This window comes from Triplophysa rosa, linkage group LG24 (assembly GCF_024868665.1).
Source record: "Triplophysa rosa linkage group LG24, Trosa_1v2, whole genome shotgun sequence".
In the NCBI taxonomy this organism is placed as follows: domain Eukaryota; kingdom Metazoa; phylum Chordata; class Actinopteri; order Cypriniformes; family Nemacheilidae; genus Triplophysa; species Triplophysa rosa.
The window spans coordinates 6,258,771-6,281,422 of NC_079913.1; the positions used below are offsets into that span (position 1 = coordinate 6,258,771).

The window sequence follows — 22,652 nt, forward strand, 5'->3', positions numbered from 1 at the left end:
AGATCTTACACAGATGACAGAAATAAAGTGAAAGTGGTGTCTGTAATATGTGAAGATGTTATTGATGTTTGTGTTTAATTCTCCTCTGGTGAAATCTTGACAGATTTATTGTGTTCATCTGTTATTTACACGTGTTCATCTAAGACTGTGTGACTTAAGTGCGTTAATAGATTCTTTATAATGTATCTTCAAACAGCCATTGCAGTAGTTTACTGTAAAACACCTATAGTAACTAGCAGGCAACAGTGTTGCCAATACAGTATATGACTGTAGAAATGGCAGGTAAGGGCTAACAGTGTATGTGAAATGAGGACATGACTGCAGCTGGCCATGAGGCCCAAACCAGCATGTCCAGTGCAAAAAGGCTTTGACTTTTTGATTTTACTTAACATTACTTTATTTATCCGTTATATTGAAGAGACCATTTTGAAGGAGTTTGGTTTACTTATGAGCAGTTGAGCTTAAATGAGACTTAGGGTGTTTGTAATGACGTAGGTTATGATGTCGGCCATGATTTGTTGCAATTTTGAGGTGTTCAGTCTTATTATGATTTAAGAAAATAAATGCGATTGCTCTCCTCACAAATCGACTGTTTCTAGTTTTTCCACTGACGTGTCTCTTAAGTGTTGAGGACTAGTGCTGCTTTGAGCCTACATTCAGTATGAGTAAAATACTCAAGTACTGTTCAAATCAGATACTCGAAGACTTTTACTCAAGTCGTTTTGAAATTGGTGACTTGTAACTTGTAATGGAGTAATTTTCACTGCAAGGTATCTGTACTTTTACTTAAGTATGGTTTTCAGGTACTCTTTACACCTCTGCTTTTTTTACGGCGAAGGACCCACTCACATTTGCCCATGGGTGGACGCGCAAAAGACGCAAAATGTAAACGGACCCTAAGTGATTCGTACACGGAATGGTAATAAAACATTCGCGGCTTTACTAAAAACTTTCGGGGCTTCAGCCCCCTTAGCCCACCCCTAGCGCCGCCCCTGCATTTCACCTTAAACATTGATCCTGAATTGTTTAGCCTAGGGCGTAAGAAAGAGTGGCACCAGGAATTTACATTATATTTGAATAAAACAACTTTCACCGAAACGTTCACAGTGTGGTTCCTGCTTTTTAGGGTCCAGTTAAAGATGTTACTAAATATGTTGGTGGTTTCAGCTTGATATCGTTTGGAGTCTGTTTGGCCACTTTCACTGACAATTTGATGTTTGCAACCTGCAGTACCATGTTACAAAACCTAGCATCTACCATTGGCATTTTTTGCTTTATTCATTAAATGTTTTGAGTACTCAAGGTTTTGGAGTGACTGCCTATAGTTTTGTAATTGATGCTAGTGGTGAGGGCCTAAATGTTTTTGCTGGGGTGGCCCTAACATTAAGGATTTCTCCAAAACAAGTCAACTAGTTTCTCTGAAACAATCCCTGGTGTGCAGCGGTGTATTACAGATTGTATAAACAAATTGTCAATAAAATATAATTACAATAAGTTTGATATTGTTGGAGTTTCTAACTAAGAAATTAAAACTGTAAGATGGTCTTTACTAAAAATGTGATGAAGTTGTTTCAGTTTGTTAATAATAGAGACCCACAGGCAGAGGAAGAATGCATCAAACAATTTTTATTGATTCTAAAAACAGACAACTCTATAAAACTCCATTCACATAATGGATAATAAGTATTTTTTAGATTTTCTTTTGCAGGTTCAAAATGAAGAATTCTACCTTACCAATGCATAATACTGTGTTTTGCCATGACATAATGTAATGTACAATAAATATACAAGTAGACGTATTTGGAGTTTCAGAACGGATGGTGGGATAGCCATACAGCGGGCTCTGACTTTGTGGCAAGGGACTTGTTGGCATCCTTTGGCCTTTGATAGAGTGTCACAGTACAGAATTTGAAAAATTACGGGGAGGGGATAGGAAAAGAGGTCCAAAAATGAATAATGTGTTTGAGTATTTATGCAGCGACAGATGAGGTTTCAGTCTTGCTGGAAACCTCAGAGCCTTCTTCGATCTTCTTGCCGAATACAGTTTCCATGATGCAGGCATTAAACTGAAATGAAATGAATGATGCTTGAATATTAGAGTCTATTATCGATTGTTAATTTAAATGAATGGTTGTGTTTGAGTGCTGTGCGTGTACACACCTGTTTATTCATAAAGGCGTAGATTAGGGGATTGTAAACGCAGGAGCTCTTTGAGAACAAAGCAGGGATGGCCACCAGACGGTAATCCTTGTTCGAGTCCTCGGCATTGGCGAACCACATAGCAGTGATAGCGTAAGGGCCATAGCACAGCACGAAAGAGCCCACCATCACGACAACCATTCTTGACACTTCCCTCTCTGCCTTCTGGGTGGAAGCCGACTCAGCCTGTTGCGCTGCGACCTGCAAAAGAATCAATTTAAGTTAAGAAATATTTAAGGCATTACTTTTTGCGAAATATCCTTAAAGAGATTTATCATTTGGCAATTTTTGCATTTACTTGGACTACCTTCATGTCATTAAAACCTGTATGACTTTCTTCTTATTATTTTGAAGACAATTTTGAAGCAACTTTGTTATTTTGCCAAAATTGTTATTTTGAAACAACTTTGGCCTCCATTGACTTTCATTGTATGGACCTAAAACCACTGAGACATTTCTTAAAATATCCAATTTTTAATATACATAAACCAGAGTCATATACTGGTTTTGAATGGCATGAGGGTGATAAAATGAGAGAATTTTTATTTTTGGGTGAAGTATCCCTATAATGAAATTACATAAATTAATCCTAAATATAATACATAAAAACATAAATTAATCCTAAATCATGATAAAATGCAGCTGTAGAGAAAATTGAACGTAATTGAAAAAGTTTATGTTGCATTGCATGAAAGCAACAAAGATATAGTAGGTGACTGATGTGTTTGCATTAGTGCATTAAAGCAAGAAATGGAAAGGCGATTAACAGCCAAATACCTTTCTGGCAAATATTTGCAAATAAAATACCAAGATAAACTTCATGACCGGCATTGCTTCAGAGCACTTTAAAGTAATTCATTCATAAAAACAAGGATCTGAGACACTCACAGCCCGCAAGGCTCCCAAAAGCTGAGAGTATGAGAAGATGATGATGGTCATCGGCATGATAAAGCAGGTGACCAGGAGAAAATAAGTGTAGCTCTCCGAGTTGTGCTCCACACTTTTGGTGTACCAGTCAGGTCCACAGGAGGTGCCGAGACCCTCAGGAATGTATCTGTATAACATATAAATTCTGTGTACTGTGCTGATGATATAATACTGCAAAACAAAAATCTTTTCACCTGCTCCATCCCCAGAACGGAGGAGTGGCACAGCCAACCCCGATGAACCAGGTGATGGCTACTGCTCCAAGGGCCTGGCTTTGTCCAAACTTAAAGGTGCCGAAGGGTTTGCAGATGACCACGTATCTTTCAAAAGACAAAACAGCAAGGGACCATCCTGTCACAAGCCCTGTGAGAAGGACATCAAAAACCATTTGTCTTGTCATTTATGGAGAACAAACTGCAATCATGAAAGGAGATTATTTTCTCACCTGCGATTGATCCCATTGCCGACTCCATCGCACACATCGTATGTCCAAGAAAGAAATAACCCCTTAGAGCGCAGACAAATACTTGGCTGACGGAAAATGTGACAAAAATAAAGCCGGCTACGGAGATATTTACCAAGATGTAGTTGAGCGGCTGTCTGAGTTTCTTGTACTTCATTGTGACAAAAAGGACGATTGCGTTGAGAGGGGTACCTACGAAAAATACAAAGCCCATGAAAGCTACCTGCAGGTAGAAAGCCCACTTGGGGGCAAGATTGTACTGTGGGCCCTCAAAAGGGCTTATTTTGCTAATATTTCCAAACTGAACAGCCCACGGATCCATGATTGTGTTGCTGGGGCCTTTTACTACCACCGACTAGTTGCAAAATCAGTGAGTAAATGCCAAAACCGGGGTTGAATAGCCTTTTATAAAATCCCCCAAAGGTGGGAGACAGATGAGGATGAGAAGACAGATCATCCTCCGGGTGATCTTCCGGACATGTTGCCAGGATAATCCACCCTGTCCATAAGTATTACACATCTTTAAGCACATACTTAGGTAACACGTGTTCTTCTACGGATAAATCACAGTCTATAATAAACCGGTCATTTGCTAAGGGGGGACTTGTGCACAATTTGACAAATTTTCTCTGATAAATAATATGTCTGATGGTAACAGGACTGACACACAATCATGGCAACACTGTTCACTTGTAAGATCGTAAAGTAAATTGTGAAAGTTATTTTTTTATATGCAACAGGCTGATATGTCAACTATTGATCTTAATTTTTTTCGCTTGAACTTGTTTGGATGTTTTGATCCTACTAGTCAAAACCCAATTGAAATGATAAAAATTAAAATGTGTCAATACTCTGTAATAGTCTTTACTTTTGTGTTTTTACTGTTTGTTATTTATTATTTACATATTTGGAGTGATGGGGTGTCTTTTAGATACATGCATCAACGTGTGTCCACCTTTTTAGTAGGCTCAGTGTTTCCCAACCGTGGTCCTCGGGGCACACCTTCCAGAATGTTTTAGTTCTCTCCCTATATGAAACACCTGATTGATGAGTTGAAACACTGGGCTAAGTGACACGGAAAGCAATGTAACAGGTGACTGAAAGTATTGTAAAGATGGCCTAGTTTCTGTTGCCAAACCAGCAATTTGGCTTGTTAAGTCTTGGATTCAAAGCAGGTGAAAGGCAAAGCAAACTGTTAAGGTCCCCAAGCACAAGGATGAGCCCTAATCTGGAAACAAGATTTGCCTAAACCAATCCTTAAAAATCCCCACAAACCTTACTGATGTAATAGAGGAATTACGTCCAAATGGACAGTTTATCTTGTTAGCTGAGATTTACATTGTGGGTCAATTTCTCTAATCTGGGGAGAGATAAAGAGGGTTAAACTGTAAATCCTTTACATCCAACCTCTTCTTATAGTCCTCGTCTCACTTCTGTCATTTCTCCTTGAAGGCATTTCCATTTCTTTCTCTGCTTTTAACAGGTAAGTGCTGTCTTGTAGGCTTGGAATATTTTAATAACAGTTAAAATATTGTTAATAGCTATTTATTATATTTCTAATTAGTGCTTCTGTTATTAAAAAATATACAGTGTATATAAATAATGTCATAAAATGTGCTGTATTTTGAAATAAAGTTTTGTGCTATGTTTCATGATCCAGTTAATTGAAGCTTTGCTGTCAGTTGGTCAGAAACCCGCCAGTGAGCCAAGGTTGTATTGTAACCAAGCTGTGTCTCTGAGTTGCATGGGTATGATACGACCTGGGTTACAGGAAGGTGATTGACATCCTGGACCTGGACATTACAGAAATAACCCATTTTAATGCACATTTATAATCATCATATAAATAAATAAATAAATATAATTAGATTAAATTTTGTGTAAAATGTGTAAATTGTATTAATGTATTGTATGTCTGCAAATAAAAATATTTTCAAAGTTTAACTGTTCCATTTCTATTGTATTTGATAAAAAATATTCAACCATCAAGAATTAAACCATCTGTATAGAATTCTCTTATTTGTAATCATCTGTCTTTGTGTGCGTGTGCGCGTGCGCGCGTGTGCGTGCGCGCGCGTGCGTGCGTGTGTAATATGAGACACATGATTTGACTATAACACGCAAGTTTCAAACCATTGTTTAGCCAAATATTGTAAAGTAGCCTATAAGAAACGGTTAAAAGTTTAAATCATTATATGGTAAATATATGTATAAAAATTGACTACTACTTAGCCTACATAGAGAGTGAATACATGATATTTTACCTTTTTTGTTAAAGCAATCTACTTGTAGGCTAAGTAATAAGGACACATGGGGGTCACATTGTGGTCCCCCAAATAATTAAACCAATTTTACTTTTCATTAAACCAAATACATATTCAGTTCTGCAATGCTGGAAAATCAATTATTTTGGTTGGTTTGGTTTATTTTTCTGATGTTTGATTGCACAAAATTAACGCTAAAGTTTTATATTTCATAAAATGCCACAAAAACTGTGGCCCCCCGTTGAGAACCACTGAGTGACTTTTAAATAGTGTGTAGCAGTGGGTGTGTCTCCGATGACATTATTTACGTAATTGTGCCACGACTGATTATATTAAAATCATAAACATCAATGTGTGTTTAAACATGCGCACAGTTCCTCCTTACAAGTGGATATACTACCAAGAATCGCGAAACAAGCGCGCAATTATTATAAAACCCATCTGGCACGGATCGATATATCAGCCATTATAGTTCCGTCTGTCTGTTTCCACTCGGACACGTTTGACGAACACACAGGAGCGCCCTGTGTCTGCTTGAGATGGCGGCTAGAACGGAGAACGCGAGGGCCGAATAAACACCCAACCTACGCGTCCACGACTTCCCGACTCGCGCAAACCGTGTTATTTACCCTGCATCTTCACCAAAACGAAGCAAATGACTACCATGGAAGGCGGGAAACCGTCCCTGCCGCTGGTTTACCAGGCCGTACAGGCGCTGTATCACGACCCGGACCCTGCCGGCAAGGAGCGCGCCTCGGTCTGGCTGGGAGAGCTGCAGAGATCGGTGCGTACACGAGCTATCCGGAACAGGCCTAATGCGCCACATTATTATTTTACAAACTATACAAGCATTGCGATGTGCAATTCATAATATAATGTTACGTTATGGGAGTAGCGAAGCTTATTAAACCGCCACCAGCCGCGGTGTTTAGAAGTGCTAGTGGTCACGTGTGTTTGCACTGTTATGGGGGTTTATTTAGCATCCACTGCTAAATTCACCCGGTATGTCTGTGGTTTTATGGTTTCAGATAAGGTCTGAAGTTCAGGGTGGATTTAGTCAGCTAACGTTACTTTAGCGGAAATAGCCCATGTAAACACCGCTCATAGGGTTCATTATCCAGGCTGGTTGAATTCAGGCGTGTGCAGTCAATGGCTGTGTCTCAAAATGTCGTAAAATAATTGCATAAGTCGCATTTTGGGTTATCAAAATGCACACTGAGTCACACTTTACAGTGTCTTGTATCACTGCAAGCATGCAGTTTCCGCCTTTCTTCTTTTGGTCACTTGGTTGGTAACTTAGTTCCGCTTTAAACACTGTCAAATCATGTTAGGATTATACACGGAAAGAATCTGCTGAGCGCGAGATTTACTGAAAACTTTTAAATGGTCATTTAGTACAATGTTAGTGTGTGTGAAACGCTTTTTTATGCTGATCTAATCCCTCGTGGTTGTGTATTCCGGCGCTTATCACGTGAGTGGTTGGTTTCAGGTGGGACTGTTTGCATGATAGATGTTTATCTTTGTGTGGCACGTGTGCTCATCATGTGTTTATTTGTTGCTCTTTACTGTTTATGCAAAATGAAACAAGTCTGACCTGATAGTCAGTGTCCAACTACGATTTCCAGGTAGTGAGTGGCAAATATGTGTTTAAATGAAATTGGCTGAATTGAAGGAATGCAATTTAGAGTTGATCTATATATTGTTTCTTATTGCTTTATTTTATTATATTTAATATACTTGGACAGTGCATGCTTAGTTAAATTCTCATCTTGTGCTAAACCTTGCAGATGTACGCATGGGAGATCTCAGACCAACTCCTGCAGCTCAAGCAGGACGTGGAGTCGTGTTATTTCGCAGCCCAGACCATGAAGATGAAGATCCAGACGTCGTTCTACGAGCTTCCCCCAGAAACCCACAATGCACTGAGAGACTCGCTCCTGTCTCACATACAGAACCTCAAAGACTTGTCTCCCATCATCATTACACAGGTATCTTTGTTAGGCATGGGCTCTCCTATAGGATTTCATCAAATATAGATTTTGATGATCTCATACATCTGGCACTAATGACCAGATATTAGACATGCAGTGAGAGGTGTTAACGTGAACTCTCGAGCCCACTATTAAGAAAGCTATTAAGAATGTGACACTGTTGATCTAATGTCGCTCTCTCTCCAGCTTGCTTTGGCAATCGCAGATCTGGCTCTTCAGATGGCCTCGTGGAAAGGCTGTGTTCACACTCTCATAGAAAAGTATGAACCTGTTCCTATTCCAACGTCAACTACTTATTTTTACTGAATAGTCGAAAATGAAAAGTCAACTCTTATAATTTTGCTCCCTGCAGATACGGTAACGATGTGTCCTCCATGCCTTTCCTCATCGAGATTCTCACCGTCCTGCCAGAGGAGGTTCACAGCCGATCTCTAAGGATCGGGGCCAACCGACGGACAGAGATCATTGAGGATCTGGCTTATTACTCTACCACTGTGGTCGCTCTTCTGGTGTGGACTGGTTCTCTTTCTATCAAACAAATGCTCAGCTAGTCTGCCTGAGTCACGCCCTTACGTTCAGACATGTTCTCTATGCACGATTCCATGAGTAATCATTCCATCCCTGCAAATGTTTATGAGCTGTCTTGATGTTTAGATTGCGCTGAAAAATGCAAATGAGTGATGATTATTATGTAAACATGACTGTTGTTGTTCTGCCGACCAGGTGACGTGCACCGAGAAGTCCGGGAACAATGAGAAGATGCTTATCAAGGTGTTCCGATGTTTGGGAAGCTGGTTTAATTTAGGAGTGTTGGACAACAATTTCATGGCCAGCAATCAGCTGCTGATGATATTGTTTCAAGTGCTGGTAAGGTCCTAAACGCATGTAAACTCCAAGTCTGTCAATAAAGTACAAGATTAAAAGGAATAGTTCACCCAGGTATGGCAATCCATATTTGCCCAGGAATGAAGACTTCCAATTTAATGCATCACATTGAATAGACATTAAGGAAGTCAATTTAATGTTTGTTTTGTTTCCAAATCATCGAACGTAATCCTGTCATTGGCTTACACTCCAAAGCAATCCATTTTCTCAAACAATCTTTCCCGCTTCATTGCAGCAGAGAGATGAGACATCCACGAACCTCCACGAGGCGGTGTCCGACTGCGTGTGTTCCGCGCTGTACGCGATTGAGAACGTGACCACCAACATGCCTCTCGCCTTGCAGCTCTTCCAGGGGGTCCTCACTCTAGAAACGGCATACCACATGGCTGTAGCCCGAGAAGACCTTGACAAGTATGTGACGCACGGTTTATTTTTGATGTACGCAAGTTGTGCACATGTCAAACATGGTGGCTCCTTGCCAAAACCATGTGAGCTGTCTTGGTGTATTGCCTACCTAGGCAGGTACCTTTTAAGGCAGCATCCTAATTTAAATACAAGGGACCGGTTTTTAACCACTGAGCTTTTCCCAGTGCATTAGGGGATTTTTTTTTCTGTAACAAGGAATGTTTCAAGCTCCGTGATAATTTGGCCAAACTTGCGTTTTGTTGCAGCCTTCATAATATATTTTAAGGGTGCCTGTGATGTCACCTTGACAGATTTTTGGACAAAGCTTGTAATTTGTGCCTATTGCAATTTATTGTAATCTGCGTTACTGAATCACCATGTGCCACAGGGTGCTAAATTACTGCCGGATTTTTACCGAACTGTGCGAGACGTTTTTGGAGATGACGGTAAGGACTCCTGGGCAGGGCATGGGAGATCTTCGCACCTTGGAGCTGCTGCTCATTTGCGCAGGACATCCCCAGTATGAGGCAAGTGTGAATTCTGCCACATACACACATATTTAAATGCATGCGGCTGAAACAGGAAGTGACAGATGTTAATAATATGCAGAGATATTCACACATGTTGATAACGTCGTTTGGGCTTCATCAGGTGGTTGAGATCTCATTCAACTTTTGGTATCGTCTGGGTGAGCACCTTTATAAAACGAACGACCCGGGGCTTCACAGAGTGTTCAGGCCGTACATACAGAGACTGCTGCACAGCCTCGCTCGCCACTGCCAGCTCGACCCAGATCATGTGAGTTCACTTGTCTTTTTGTGTCTAAATGCAAAAACATTCTTTTGAACCAGATTTTTTGTAAACATGTCTTAAAAGGATAGTTCACCCAAAAATGAAAAGCCTGTCTGCATTTACTCACCTTCGAGTTCCAAATCTGTATACATTTCCTTGTTCTGATGAACACAGAGAAAGCTATTTGGAAGAATACTTGAACCAAACAGTTCTTGGACCCCAATGACTCCCATAGTAGGAAAATTTACTTTATATCTTTTTTTATTCTGTTGAACACAAGAAGATCTTTTGAAGAATGTAGTAAAGCAAACCGTTCTGGGGCACTTTTGACCATTTTTCCTACAATGGTAGTCAATAGGGTCCAAGAACTGTTTGGTTACAATCATTCTTCAAATATCTTTGTGTTCATCCAAGCAAAGAAATTTATATAGGTTTGAAACAACTAGAGAGTGAGTCGTTCATGACAGAATTGTCATTTTTGGGTGAACTATCCCTTTAAATAGATAATGTCACCCAGTTTTATTGCACTTTTCTGGGTGTTGCCTGGCTGTGTATGTCATTTGGCTGTTTTGTTTTCTTATACAGGAAGGAGTCCCAGAGGACACGGATGATTTCGGGGAGTTCAGGATGAGGGTGTCAGATCTTGTTAAAGATGTCATTTTCCTTGTAGGCTCTATGGAGTGTTTTTCACAGGTAGTGTTTCAATTGGTAGGAATAGAAACAGGTAGTGAAAGTTTGTGGAAAAGACCCTGAGTAGTATAATTTAGTCAAAAAAATTCAGCTGGCTGTAAAAAGACAAAACTTTCCATTCATGCCTTTTAAATGTTGTGTTTTAGTCATAAAATGTGTGTGTGTTTTCTTTTGTCAGCTATATTCAACTCTAAGGGAGGGAAACCCACCGTGGGAAGTAACTGAGGCTGTTCTGTTTATAATGGCGTCTATTGCTAAAAGTGTAGATCCGTGAGTATTTTTTGTCATGATTTTTTTCTATTATGAACATAGTTTCCAACAGCAATTAAATTTGATTACTTTTTAATTGTAGGTGCACTGTCCCTTTAAAATGTTTCTTGAGGTTTTTGCAGTTATTTGACTCTGATAAATGTGTTTCTGTTCTGCACATGGCATTCATTATAACTCTGAAATGTCTCCCTCTGCTGTTTGACAGTGAGAATAACCCCACTCTGGCAGAAGTGCTGGAGCAGATTGTGATGCTTCCTGAGAGTGTCCACATTGCTGTGCGCTACACCAGCATCGAGCTGGTCGGAGAGATGAGCGAAGTGATCGACCGGAACCCTTGCATGCTGGGTAGGTCTCTAGGAAGAAAACTGTTATTTATGGTGGTCTTCTCTATAGGACGTTTGGGGTGCTTGCAAATGATTTGTGTATTACACAATTGTTGTGTCTTTGTGGATTTCTGATGTCTGTATTTGTCCGGCAGATCCTGTTTTGAACTACCTGATGAAGGGGTTGAGGGAAAAGCCGTTGGCATCTGTGGCAGCTAAAGCCATTCACAACATCTGCTCGGTGTGTCGAGACCACATGGCGCAACACTTCCAGGGCCTGCTCGATATCGCCCGCTCCCTCGACTCGTTTGCCCTGTCTACAGATGCCGCCGTTGGCCTTCTGAAAGGTGCGACACCCATCTACACTACAGGGATCTGTGTAAAATACATTGTTATAGCCAATATGCTAATTGCGTCATGCTAACATTTAGAATAACAGTACACTCGTGGGCAGCATATTGCTTTTAAACAACAGTCCTGTAAAGGATATTGATGTTGAGCGGGCTACATTTTAGACATTATGTTGACTTGTTGCCATATTGGACTAGTCAGGATTGTTAAACAAGCAAATGTTTTGATAAAACCTACAAATGCCTTACCTACAGACAGTTATCTTCGCACATTAAGCTGGTGTAGAAGGAAGTATTTTAACGTTGAGGCAAAATACACACCTTTCCTTCAACGTTCTAGCATTTTCTGTTGATCTTAGTCATGCTCTTGTTGTATGACTGGTTTGGTTTAAGTGGTGGGATTGGTTTGTCTCAGGCACAGCACTGGTGTTGGCCCGTCTCCCCCTGGAGAGGATCGCAGAATGTCTTAACGATCTGTGCGCCGTTCAGGTTATGGCACTGAAAAAGGTTAGAAACGCACGACTCTGTGTTTTGTCGTATACGTTACTGTGTGTTGAACTTGATAAAGACGGTGTTGTCTGTGTCTAGCTCCTTGCTCAGGACTCAAGCAGTGGAAAGTTATCAGACCCCACTGTGTGGCTGGACAGACTGGCGGTTATTTTCAGGTTAGGCCCATAATCCCATCAACGACGACAAACTTCTCTTCAGAGTTGTCGTACAAGATAAAAACAAAATTTGCATATATGGAGTGATTTGGCAAGTCACTGTTACTATTGTTTATACTTAAGATGTTTGGACAAACCATAACGCTTGAGTACTCATATCTCAAACTGTGTGACATGCGGGCGTTCATTTTTAAATATTGGTACTTTTAAGCCTGATAAACGGACCCTTAAAAAGTCATGAAAATGTTGTTAGGTTAAGTGTGTTACTAATACCTTATTCATTTTTTTTGTCATTTTGTCCCCATTAGACACACAAACCCCATAGTAGAAAACGGACAGACGCACCCTTGCCAGAAGGTCATCCAGGAGGTATGCTCACCTGTACTGTTATTGACATACAACGTTTTTTTTGTTTCAGTTCTCACCTGATATTCATCTTTGTGTTGCATCTAGATTTGGCCAGTGATGTCGGAAACGTTGAACGCACACCGGAGCGATAATCGGATTGTGGAGCGCTGCTGTCGTTGCCTGAGGTTTGCAGTGCGTTGCGTTGGAAAAGGCTCCGCCTCCCTCTTACAGCCTCTTGTGACTCAGGTGTGTGCGTGTTTATAATCTCACACGTTTACATGACTTTAAAGTTACATTCTATGGGTCCCTAAACATGGTGAAGGTTTTGAAAGTTGTGTCTGTGTTTCAGATGGTCAGCGTGTATCAGGTGTACCCTCACTCCTGTTTTCTGTACTTGGGCAGCATTTTAGTGGATGAGTATGGCATGGAGGAAGGATGTAGGCAAGGCCTTTTGGATATGCTACAGGTAACGCACACATCTGCAAAAAATGTCATGTGATGGGATTCATTAAATATTAAATGTAAATTTGTTTGAGAAAATTGTGTTTTTATGATTCAGCATTTAAACAGCTGGACAGTTCAATGATCAAAAACTAAATACAAAGTGGTTAAAAAAATTGTACTTGACTTTTTTAAATGAGTTATTCATCATATTTGTTTAAAACCTGTTGTAGGCTCTCTGCATGCCCACCTTCCAGCTGTTAGAGCAGCCTAATGGACTACGCAATCACCCCGACACAGTGGACGACCTGTTTAGACTCGCCACCAGGTACTGACTCGGTTAGAATCGAATCAGATTTTTAACCCAGTTGTGATGTGATGATGATAACCCTGTTCTCTCGCTCTCAGGTTCGTCCAGCGCAGTCCGGTCACGTTGCTAGGCAGCAGTATTATCATCCACATCATCCAGTGTGCCATCGCCGCCACCACACTGGACCATCGAGATGCCAACTGCAGCGTCATGAAGTTCATCCGAGACCTTATACACACAGGGGTCACGAATGATGTGAGTGGTGACGTAACTTTGCCTGTCTAACTCTTCTGATTGGTCAGTTTTGAGTGTGTAACTGATTCAGTCTTATTTTGTTGCATCGCAGCACGAGGATGACTTTGAGTTGCGGAAGCGTCTGATTGGTCAGGCCATGGAGCAGCACGGGCAGCAGCTGGTCACTCAGCTCATCAACACCTGCTGTTTCTGTCTGCCGCCTTACACCCTGCCCGACGTGGCTGAAGTCCTCTGGGAGATCATGGTCTTTGATCGGCCGGTAAGTTAACAGTATTACAGAACGAAAATTATACATTTGAGCGGGTTTGTTCAAAAACATGGGTGTCAATGTCGTCTTGTCATATCTGGTTCTTAGTTGTGACATGTTTTGATATTTTACTTTGTGTTTGTAGACGTTTTGCCGCTGGCTGGAGGCTGCACTGAAGGGTCTCCCTAAAGAAACAGCTGGGGGCGCTATATCAGTCACACATAAGCAGCTCACTGACTTCCATAAGCAGGTCACAAGGTGAGTTTGTCTGTACCTGCATTCACTTTAGCTTTTTAAAACTTGTCTTTTGAGGTATTGTGCATCCAAATTAGTCTCGGCAAGTCTGAACAAGTACCCATAACCAGTCGCCCAGGAGCTCGAAGCATCTCATACTCCTGTGCCCGAGCAGATGCCTCGACAAGCCTCGACCTGAGAAATGCACAGATGCCAGATACATTTTCTGACAAAGCGACATGAGTCACAACCATCTAACCTGTGACTGATGCAACGCCGTCGTTACTCGCCCATGTTCAGGGCTTATTTGGAAATAGATGTGCAAATAGTGTTTTGTTATTCTAAATCGTCATATTGCTTGTTTGATGTCTTGGTTCACCCTCATCTCAATTTTCTCTCTGTTCCCATTTTATCAATCCATCTCGCACGTTAAGTGCGGAGGAATGTAAACAGGTTTGCTGGGCGATAAGAGAGTTCACACGACTGTACCGATAGCTGTCTTATGTCTACTGATGCTGCAAGGCCAGGTGAGAGGCTTCTGTGGATCACAATTGTTACAATAAATGTCCATCAAAATGAATTTTTAGTGAGTAACAGCTTTTAAGCAGCAATCATGGACATTTAAGGCCAATATATTTGTATAATTATTTGTTTAACACCAAAATATTGACGAAGCTGTGACCTTAATACATTAAAAATTGATTAAATTTGTTTTTACCGAAATGTCTTTAAATATATATTTTTTATTTTAATAGTTTATTTAATTTCTGAAATTCTCTCAATTGTTTTCGCTACAGGTCGGATTTTTTGTTTTACGAGCATTCGGAAGAAGAGGCAAAGGGGGAGCCATGTTGACCACTGTTGAGAAACTAAAGGGAACTCTTGCATGAAGGATTTGGGGGCCTTGGCACCGTGGAAAGCCAACCAATCGGATCGGAGCTCTGGAGCGGCAGGGTTTCAGGAAATTGCCTAGCGGGTGTCAAAAGACAGAAGCCCCATCCCTCCCTTTCCCCTCGCGAAGACACTGATGCCAGCCTAAAGCAAGAGAGAGGGTGGGTTACGGAAGGGACGATGTTCTGGGGGGGACCAAGTTTGGGACATTAAAGCGTTTACACCCATTTCAAAACGTGAATGAAGTCTGCATCAGTCAGATTTTGGTGGGATCCATCGGAAGAGACAAAGTAAGGATGTGCCTGGTTGCAAATCATAATGCATCGTTAAAAAAAGAGACTTGTATGTTTTTAAAAACAAATGGAGATTTATTTTCATGGACGTGTGTTTAGAGATGGCTTTGCTGTCAGTGCCATACAAATGATTACCAAATGATTGTCACAAGCAGCAAGAGCCTGCGGGACATTTCAAAGGGAGAATCCCGGTCGAGTTGGCGTCACCTTTGACCTTTTTAAAGTTGGCTGGAGTTTTATTCGTACAGGTTATGCTGTAAAATACGGAGTGGACTGGCAGGTGCTTTTTTTTTGTTCTTTCACCATCGTGGCACATGGCATCGTAGAGACGCTGAAATCCTCTTCAGAGCGTGTGCGGCCATTGTGCAAACAAATAAATCAAACATTGTGAGGAACGAACAAACCTATTGTCTCGAGTATCATTTCTGTTTGGATGTAGTTGCGTGGATGAGAACAGATTTGCACTCTGAACCGGTTTGACCAGGTTTCATTTTAAGAAAGTTACACGGGCCCTTCAGGTCTGGTTTTTCTGAGTCACAGGGTAAATCGAACCCTCCTCTATTGTTTGTCCTCGCTGAGGTTTTTGCGAAGGCTCTGCAAACCGTGCTTCTCACAATTACATGTGTAATCCCTCAGGTAACCTTCCCTTTACCCTTCCAAAATTGCTGATTGAACTTAAACACTATGTAGTGACAACTTATTTAGGGTCACGGTACTGTGATGTCTTTTAGTAGACGCCCATACAGTAGTGTACGTTATGACACATTCACAGCACATAAAGCCAATGATTCATACAGTGGAAAGCTGACATCATGCCAAAAACCTTTTGAAATACTGCAATGGTATTTATTGAAATATAACATTTAAAAGACTTTACATCAAAAAGAAAACGTTCACGTAGGAATATTCATGGATCCTCGCGGTGAAAAAATGTCAGAGACCTCCAATGGAAATGCTTCTGGCATATTTTTAAGCAAGGCAGCTGGTAGGGCACCTATATATATATTCCAAAGGACCTCCAGACAGGTTCCTCTTTCAATAGAGAAGTGCTGAGCAATGGTTAGTGGATGTTCTGAGTCCAGGTGGCTTGAGCGTTTTGACTCTGCAACAGTCTGTGGAGCTCTTTAAATTGCTCCACTGTCTGGTCTTTCAAGTCAGGGTTGGAAATCTGCAACCTAATGCTGTCTGTAGACCACGAGAGCTCGCCGGAGAACATCTCTGTTAGGATTCTTGCTACAACTGGAACGACCTAGAAAACAAAACGATGGCCTTATTAAAAGGTAAATTAAGGATTTAATATGTTAAATCGAGGGTTTAAAATGTTTACCGTCACAATCTATGGTAGATTTTAACAAATTGTAATGAGTAGTTACTGCCTTAGATGTCGATTGGCCAATACAGTTTTTCGGTGGTGCTAAAATCTATGGTAACGGCTGTAACAAGAAACACCTGTTCACCTGACAGTTGTGTATATCAATGCACACCAACAAAAGAATCTGTCACCATCCGATTGCATGTCAGGTACTTTATGTTCAGACTAAATTGCATAATTAAATAACCAAAACTTTTAAGAGGCACTCAAGCTTGTACAAGACATGCATTTTATCAGTGTTTATAGTCCCTGGGATTGACCCCTGACCTTGCTGTTGCAAGCACCATGCTCTACCAATGAATACAGGATCTAATACCTTACTGCTTAAAAAATTAACTAATAAACATTTAAATTTAGATGTATATTAGTTTATCCTTTCCTGTCCAAAATCAAACCAATAAACGTGAGTCTTTTCTCCATACCTGGACAATAATGAGCTTCTTCTCCTTTGGTTTCCTGTCCGGCCAGTCCTCGCCAAAGCAAAAGCATATCTCAAAAGGAGGAGGAGTGGGCGTCTCTCCCTTCTGATACAGGATAAGATCTACCGAGCCATTACAAACAATACATTATTATAGCATGCCAGAATCTGCTAGACCAATACAAGCCAAGTTCCTACTTGTGATTATTTTGTACATAAAATAAAATGGACAATTGTCTCTTACATTTGTTAAAGGGATAATTCACTAAAAATGAAAATTCACCATCATGCCATCCCAATCCTGTATGACTTTCTTCTTGCAGAACACAAAAATATATTGTGAAGAACGTTAACCAAAATCAAAACCACATTTCTCAAAATATCTTCTATTGTGTTCCACAGAAGAAAGAGTTGTATAGGTATTGAATGACGGATGGGTGAATAAACAGAACTTTTATTTTTGGGTGAACTGTCCTTTTAAGGCCCGTTCACACCACACAACTTTAACCATAAAGATAGTTTTAAAATCCTTCTAAATGTAAGAAAAAAAGCAAAGTCCACAACTATAACAAAAAATACAGAAAAATGATATCGTTGGAATCACTATAAAAGCATTTTTTCCAGCCGATGAACAACAAAACATTAAAAATCCATCGAAATGTAAATGGTATGCACATTTGAAATGTCAAACTGCAGAATAAACAACGTAAAAGTTTTCTTTCTAGTTATCCTCATTGTTGTGAACAATGCTTTTCTCGTTACTCTAAATACAGAGGAACAACAATCCGATATCATCTAATCTCTCACCCTGGAGGAAGTTGTTCAGGCTGAACACCCGAATCTTCTTTTCTCGTTCTATCGGATTGGGCGGTCCCTGCTCGAGCACACCCGGCCCGGACCAGAACACTTTACACTGACACAACCTGATGGCGTAAATGTCCTGTCCTCTGATCTCCAGAATCAGCCCTCGATCCATTACATCCAGCAAGTGATCAGTGTAAAACCTCTGCTTCTCGTTCTGGACCTCGGCCGTTCCGGGAAACAGAACCTGGTGCAGCGTGACCGGGCCGAACAGTTCCACCTGCTCCGGTGTGGGTGCCAGGTTACCGTAGTAAAGTCTACAACCTTGAGGGTTACTAACAGTAAGGGAACCGGCTGTCCGTCCCCTGTATTGGAACTTGATGTCGAGATCCGTTACTGTAGATGAGGAACAGATTAAAAAACAAAGAATTAATAACAAATTACGGCAACAACAGAAATTTCTACACCGCTGTGGTGTGCATTAGTCAGAAGTGAGTAAAATGTTAATTGAAGCTTAAGTGGTTATGTACACACCTTCTGCCGTGTCATTTCACTTTAGCATTACACAAAAAGACAGGGTGGGACTAAGTTGTTTATGAGCATTATGGATGTCTTCATCGCAGCTAAACTGCACCATAAATCTCGCATGCAATAATTGCGACAAGGTATTAAAATCTTACAGGGCAGCATGTGAGGACTGCTCAGCAATTCAGAGATGCAGGGATGGATCTGGTTTTCCACTTGGGCTGGCACCTCTTGCATCGGGGTGTCCACTATATCCGGTGGGCCAACAGAATGGGTGACTACATCTTGAAGGACAGGTGGAGGTATAACTCCAGAACCCATTCCCAGACCGTTCGGATGTCCGCCGCCGTGAACGGGATACGACACTTGCTCCACTTTGATCGGACCGTGACTGGTGAAATCAGGAGGAACGGGCTGGGTAAGATGTGATGTCATAGGGCCACCTCCATTTGGGTTGTTATGGACAACTTCTAAGAGGTTGATTGGAGGGTTACGGTGGGCGGGATTAAAGCCATCGCCGATAGAAGTAAAAGGAACGTCGACTCTGGGAGGGTACGCTGGGTAGCTGGGAGGTTCGCCGGCTCTAGGGTCTGTTGATAAATTGTTTTACATTTTATGGATTTTGTTTTGTGAAACAGTTCAAGGATTTACATAACAAACCAGAACATGTAAACAAGTTTATAAATACCAAATTTAAAAGACATCTGATTTGAAGAAGTCTTACCAATGGTGAGGTTGATGAAATTCGTCAGCTGAAATGAAAATGGAATTGTTTTAATATACAGTAAAGACAGCAGTGAAAAAAGAGCTTTGAATGTATTTCTACGAATTTATGGGAATGGTTTCTTCTTTTTTTAATGTATTTCAACATAAGGAAGTGTTTTGAATTGATTTCTCCTGACTTGGCAGGTAAATCGATCAAGTCTATCTTAATATGCACTTACCTCCTCCTCTTCTTCTCCTGCATCTAAAATCAACAAAAGAAATGATTTATCGGCTCATTTATCACACTCCAATGAAATAGTTTGACGAATATGTCTTTCATAATGTATTTTTCATAGTGTCAGTACAACAACAAGGAAATTCTTTCCCAACAGTTTTGTACTAAATTCGCTGTTTGTTTTCAAACACAAAGCTTTGATTTTAGTGTCGGTCAGTTTTACAGCCGTTTGCATTTTTACCTCCATTGATTGACTGGTCGCACACCTCGTAGATCTTATAGGGTTGCACAGGGGTGTCTTTAGTGCCGTCATACTGAAGTCTGAACTCTCGGCTTTTGTTAAGGGCACAGCGGAGGTTGGCCTTCCATTTGGCTGGATCTGGTCCGTCCACTCCCTCCTGGTATTTGCCTGTCTCCAGAGCCCAAGCCTGCAGAGACCACAATGAATACAGGTGTTTATTTCATTGACATCAATGGTGTGGGAATACTTATTTCCTGTATTAATATTTCAACACAGGACTTGTTCCTTTTTTCTTATAGTAAGCTTTAGTTAGCTTGTTTAACCATGAATTGCTTGTCACTGCCGGTGGTCTTAGGGGGAGAGACCTTGTCGCCATAGAGAGCTTTTGATTGGGCAGTGCAGGATGAGTCATCAATATTTATGTTCTTTTTTGTTACTTGCTCTTCTTTACATTTTAAACGCATATATCCGCTAAAAGTGACTTTGGCCAAAAAAAAGTACTCTACCATATAGATGACCTCAGAGACATAGATTAAAGTCAGTGCTTCCTCGAGCATAATAAATATTTGCAATAGTGAAGTCAAGTGGAACTGAAACTCGGTCCACTTTTAGTTCTCTGATGTGAGGTTTTCTACCGAAAAATATTTAACTTGAGCATGTTGTGCAACATGGGTTAACAGTTTTACCTTCCAAAGAAGACTAGAGGTCTATCGCTCAAATTCACTCTTTCAAGCAGTTTCTTTCATGTTTAGTTATAAATAAATACTGTGGAGTGAAACTACTAGGTGTTTTAGCATCTTTACATGTTGCACTCTCATTTATTGGGTGTCTTGGGGCAGATCGGGTAAAGCAGTGGAGATATGGAGGGCTTTTGGTAAAGTAAAATGAACAAAAAGGTGAGGAGAAAATGATCTAGGGCTGGTGTCACATCTCCAGGTTTTTACTTCAAAACCCCCCTACTAGTTTCTAAAACAGCACGGGTGTTGCCAAAGTACTGGTTTGGTTTCAGTGCAAAACATCTGTAGTATTATTATTCACCTTAAAAATCGTGTTCTCCTCTTCCAAGGTTGGCATGTGACGTGTAGCATGTCTCCACGGGATCCGGAACAGCCTGCGCTCTTGACTGAGCCAGTGCAACCCTGGGTACTTTCCGCTGTTAATCTGGACGAGCAAAGATTGTTTGCTTTACAAATGTCTGAAATGATCTTCCTCTTTTACTTTTCCCTCCATCTAAAATGATAGAGTACAAAAAACTGTTCTTGAGAATCACGGTTCACCTGTGCCAGCAGCCATGGCTTCAGACGAATCCTCCGTGGCTGACAACTCATGGTGCCGGAAAAAGGGTCCGAAGAGGAGGATGACGGTGTAAGCTGTTCTTTTGGTCAGCTGTCGTTCTTTAAGCGTGAGCTGTTACTGCAATGTCACAACAAAGTTTGTTTTTAAAGTAGTTTATCGCAATAATTATCGAAATAATATAAGTCATAATGTTCAATGATATTCTGATTATTAAGATTAGAAACACAAGTTTGTAAGACAGAAAGACGCTGTTATAGGCTTCGACAGTTCAGAGAATGCTTGATAAAAGTATCCTCCACCCAATTTCAGGGCAAAAGGTTAAAGAAATCTTGAGGACAAAAGCAGTGCTATGATAAATGTGACACGACGTGGGCCCTCGGGCCTTTGCCAAGTCTTCAAATCTCTGCTATCAAAGCAGGTGCTCGTGGGAAAATAGAAAGTATGCAGGTATTCAGTTTAAAAAGCTCAGGAGCGAGGAGGTCATGTTACTCTGTAAATAAAACAACAACATGACGGAGCACAATGACAGCCGAATGTGAACGCACCATTATAGCTGATCTTTCCTGCTGAAAAACAATACAAATTCTAATGGTTTCCAATATAAATACCATCAGCTGTTTTAAACTAAAACTAATAAAAACTCCTTTATTTAGCCTTATTCCAGTAGGATTTAATGACGTACTATTTGATAACATCCCAACAAAGCAACTCCACAAATTATGTGTTTCCATTAAAACAAATACAACTCCTATTATAAACATTAATTCCATTAGAAATACTGTTATTGTATCTATTGTGGTTTTTAGCAGGAAGATATTTTAGCCAGGGTGTTTTCATGATAGAATCGGACTATGCAGAAATAAAAAGGGGCTGTGAAACCTTAAGGTATAGTTCTTCTTACTAAACACGCTGACAGTCATGAGACTTGTCCTAAATTTCCTAAAGTATTTTAAGTTTCTGAATGAGAAGCACTACGCTTAAGGAAGTTCTGCATTAAATACTACCAAATTCTTTCATTCTGGATTGATAAAAGGAACAATGGAAACCAAATGCTAAGTCACGTTGCTTTGGTGCCAAGTTGAAGTAGGCGGGATTCTTAATATAAATATGTTTGCTGACCTCTAGTACCGTTCCTTTAAAGTCTTAAATGAGGAATTTGCTGTATATAATAAAGCGTGGGACCAATTGGGGTTTACAGACACAAAGCATGTTTCACTTGAAACATTCAAATATCTACTAAAGGGATTTAAACAAGGCAACATAATAATGTAAATATTTACTCAATGAACATTTCCTCAAGAATTGCAATCCTGCACGGACGCTTCAATAGCAAGCCAAAAATGTACCTGTCCATTAATAACATACGCACGTTGTTACAATAACAATATGCTGTACATTGTTACAATTCTGACCATATGAGGCACATAAACTATAAACTCGGTATCTCCCACCGAGATTGTAAGTGTTGTAACAGGTGCAAATTGATTAAATAAGCCGAAAGCGCTCACCTGCAATGAAAAGAAGTCTTGCGAACTTCGCGTATCTTTCTTGAGAACTTGAACTCGAGACCGACTCCTTCAAAGCAGCATTACCAGAGAAACTCGGGTGAGGATATAATAAACATCAAAAGCCCGTGGACAGGACCGATCACCGGGAGAGCGCTCACACAACCATGTTGTTTTTGACTTGACTGGCAGAAGACGACACAAGACGTATTTGCAGAAGTAGAACAGGTACCACCCTTCCGGATGACAGGGGCCAATGTAAACGGAAGTGGTGTGTTTCATTTTTCATAAATACTTAGTGAAGCGCCCTG

The 22,652-nt window shown here is 40.6% G+C and overlaps 3 protein-coding genes across 3 annotated transcripts; 1 reads left to right on the forward strand and 2 right to left on the reverse strand.

Annotated features, from left to right (window-relative positions):
• Positions 1–1,617: 1,617 nt before the first annotated feature.
• Positions 1,618–3,933, reverse strand: opn1sw1 (opsin 1 (cone pigments), short-wave-sensitive 1). Its single transcript, XM_057324125.1, has 5 exons — positions 3,572–3,933; positions 3,321–3,489; positions 3,088–3,253; positions 2,161–2,400; positions 1,618–2,066 (listed from the first exon to the last, which is right to left on the reverse strand). Exons 1-5 carry the CDS (start codon positions 3,909–3,911, stop codon positions 1,971–1,973), a joined length of 1,011 nt encoding a protein of 336 aa, XP_057180108.1. The 5' UTR covers positions 3,912–3,933; the 3' UTR covers positions 1,618–1,970.
• Positions 3,934–6,346: 2,413 nt separating this feature from the next.
• On the forward strand, positions 6,347–15,640 carry tnpo3 (transportin 3). The gene is made up of 23 exons (XM_057324113.1): positions 6,347–6,637; positions 7,641–7,841; positions 8,031–8,104; positions 8,197–8,353; positions 8,568–8,711; positions 8,965–9,140; positions 9,523–9,661; positions 9,786–9,932; positions 10,512–10,619; positions 10,795–10,886; positions 11,092–11,231; positions 11,365–11,556; positions 11,975–12,066; positions 12,148–12,224; positions 12,533–12,593; positions 12,678–12,818; positions 12,922–13,038; positions 13,247–13,341; positions 13,422–13,578; positions 13,670–13,837; positions 13,971–14,083; positions 14,494–14,586; positions 14,857–15,640. Exons 1-22 carry the CDS (start codon positions 6,509–6,511, stop codon positions 14,552–14,554), a joined length of 2,781 nt encoding a protein of 926 aa, XP_057180096.1. The 5' UTR covers positions 6,347–6,508; the 3' UTR covers positions 14,555–14,586; positions 14,857–15,640.
• Positions 15,641–15,770: 130 nt separating this feature from the next.
• Positions 15,771–22,551, reverse strand: irf5 (interferon regulatory factor 5). The gene is made up of 10 exons (XM_057324123.1): positions 22,345–22,551; positions 20,818–20,953; positions 20,579–20,701; positions 19,541–19,727; positions 19,304–19,326; positions 19,084–19,111; positions 18,515–18,949; positions 17,841–18,230; positions 17,038–17,156; positions 15,771–16,492 (listed from the first exon to the last, which is right to left on the reverse strand). The coding sequence occupies exons 2-10, from the start codon at positions 20,866–20,868 to the stop codon at positions 16,304–16,306; spliced, it is 1,545 nt and encodes a 514-aa protein (XP_057180106.1). The 5' UTR covers positions 20,869–20,953; positions 22,345–22,551; the 3' UTR covers positions 15,771–16,303.
• Between the last annotated feature and the right edge of the window lie 101 nt (positions 22,552–22,652).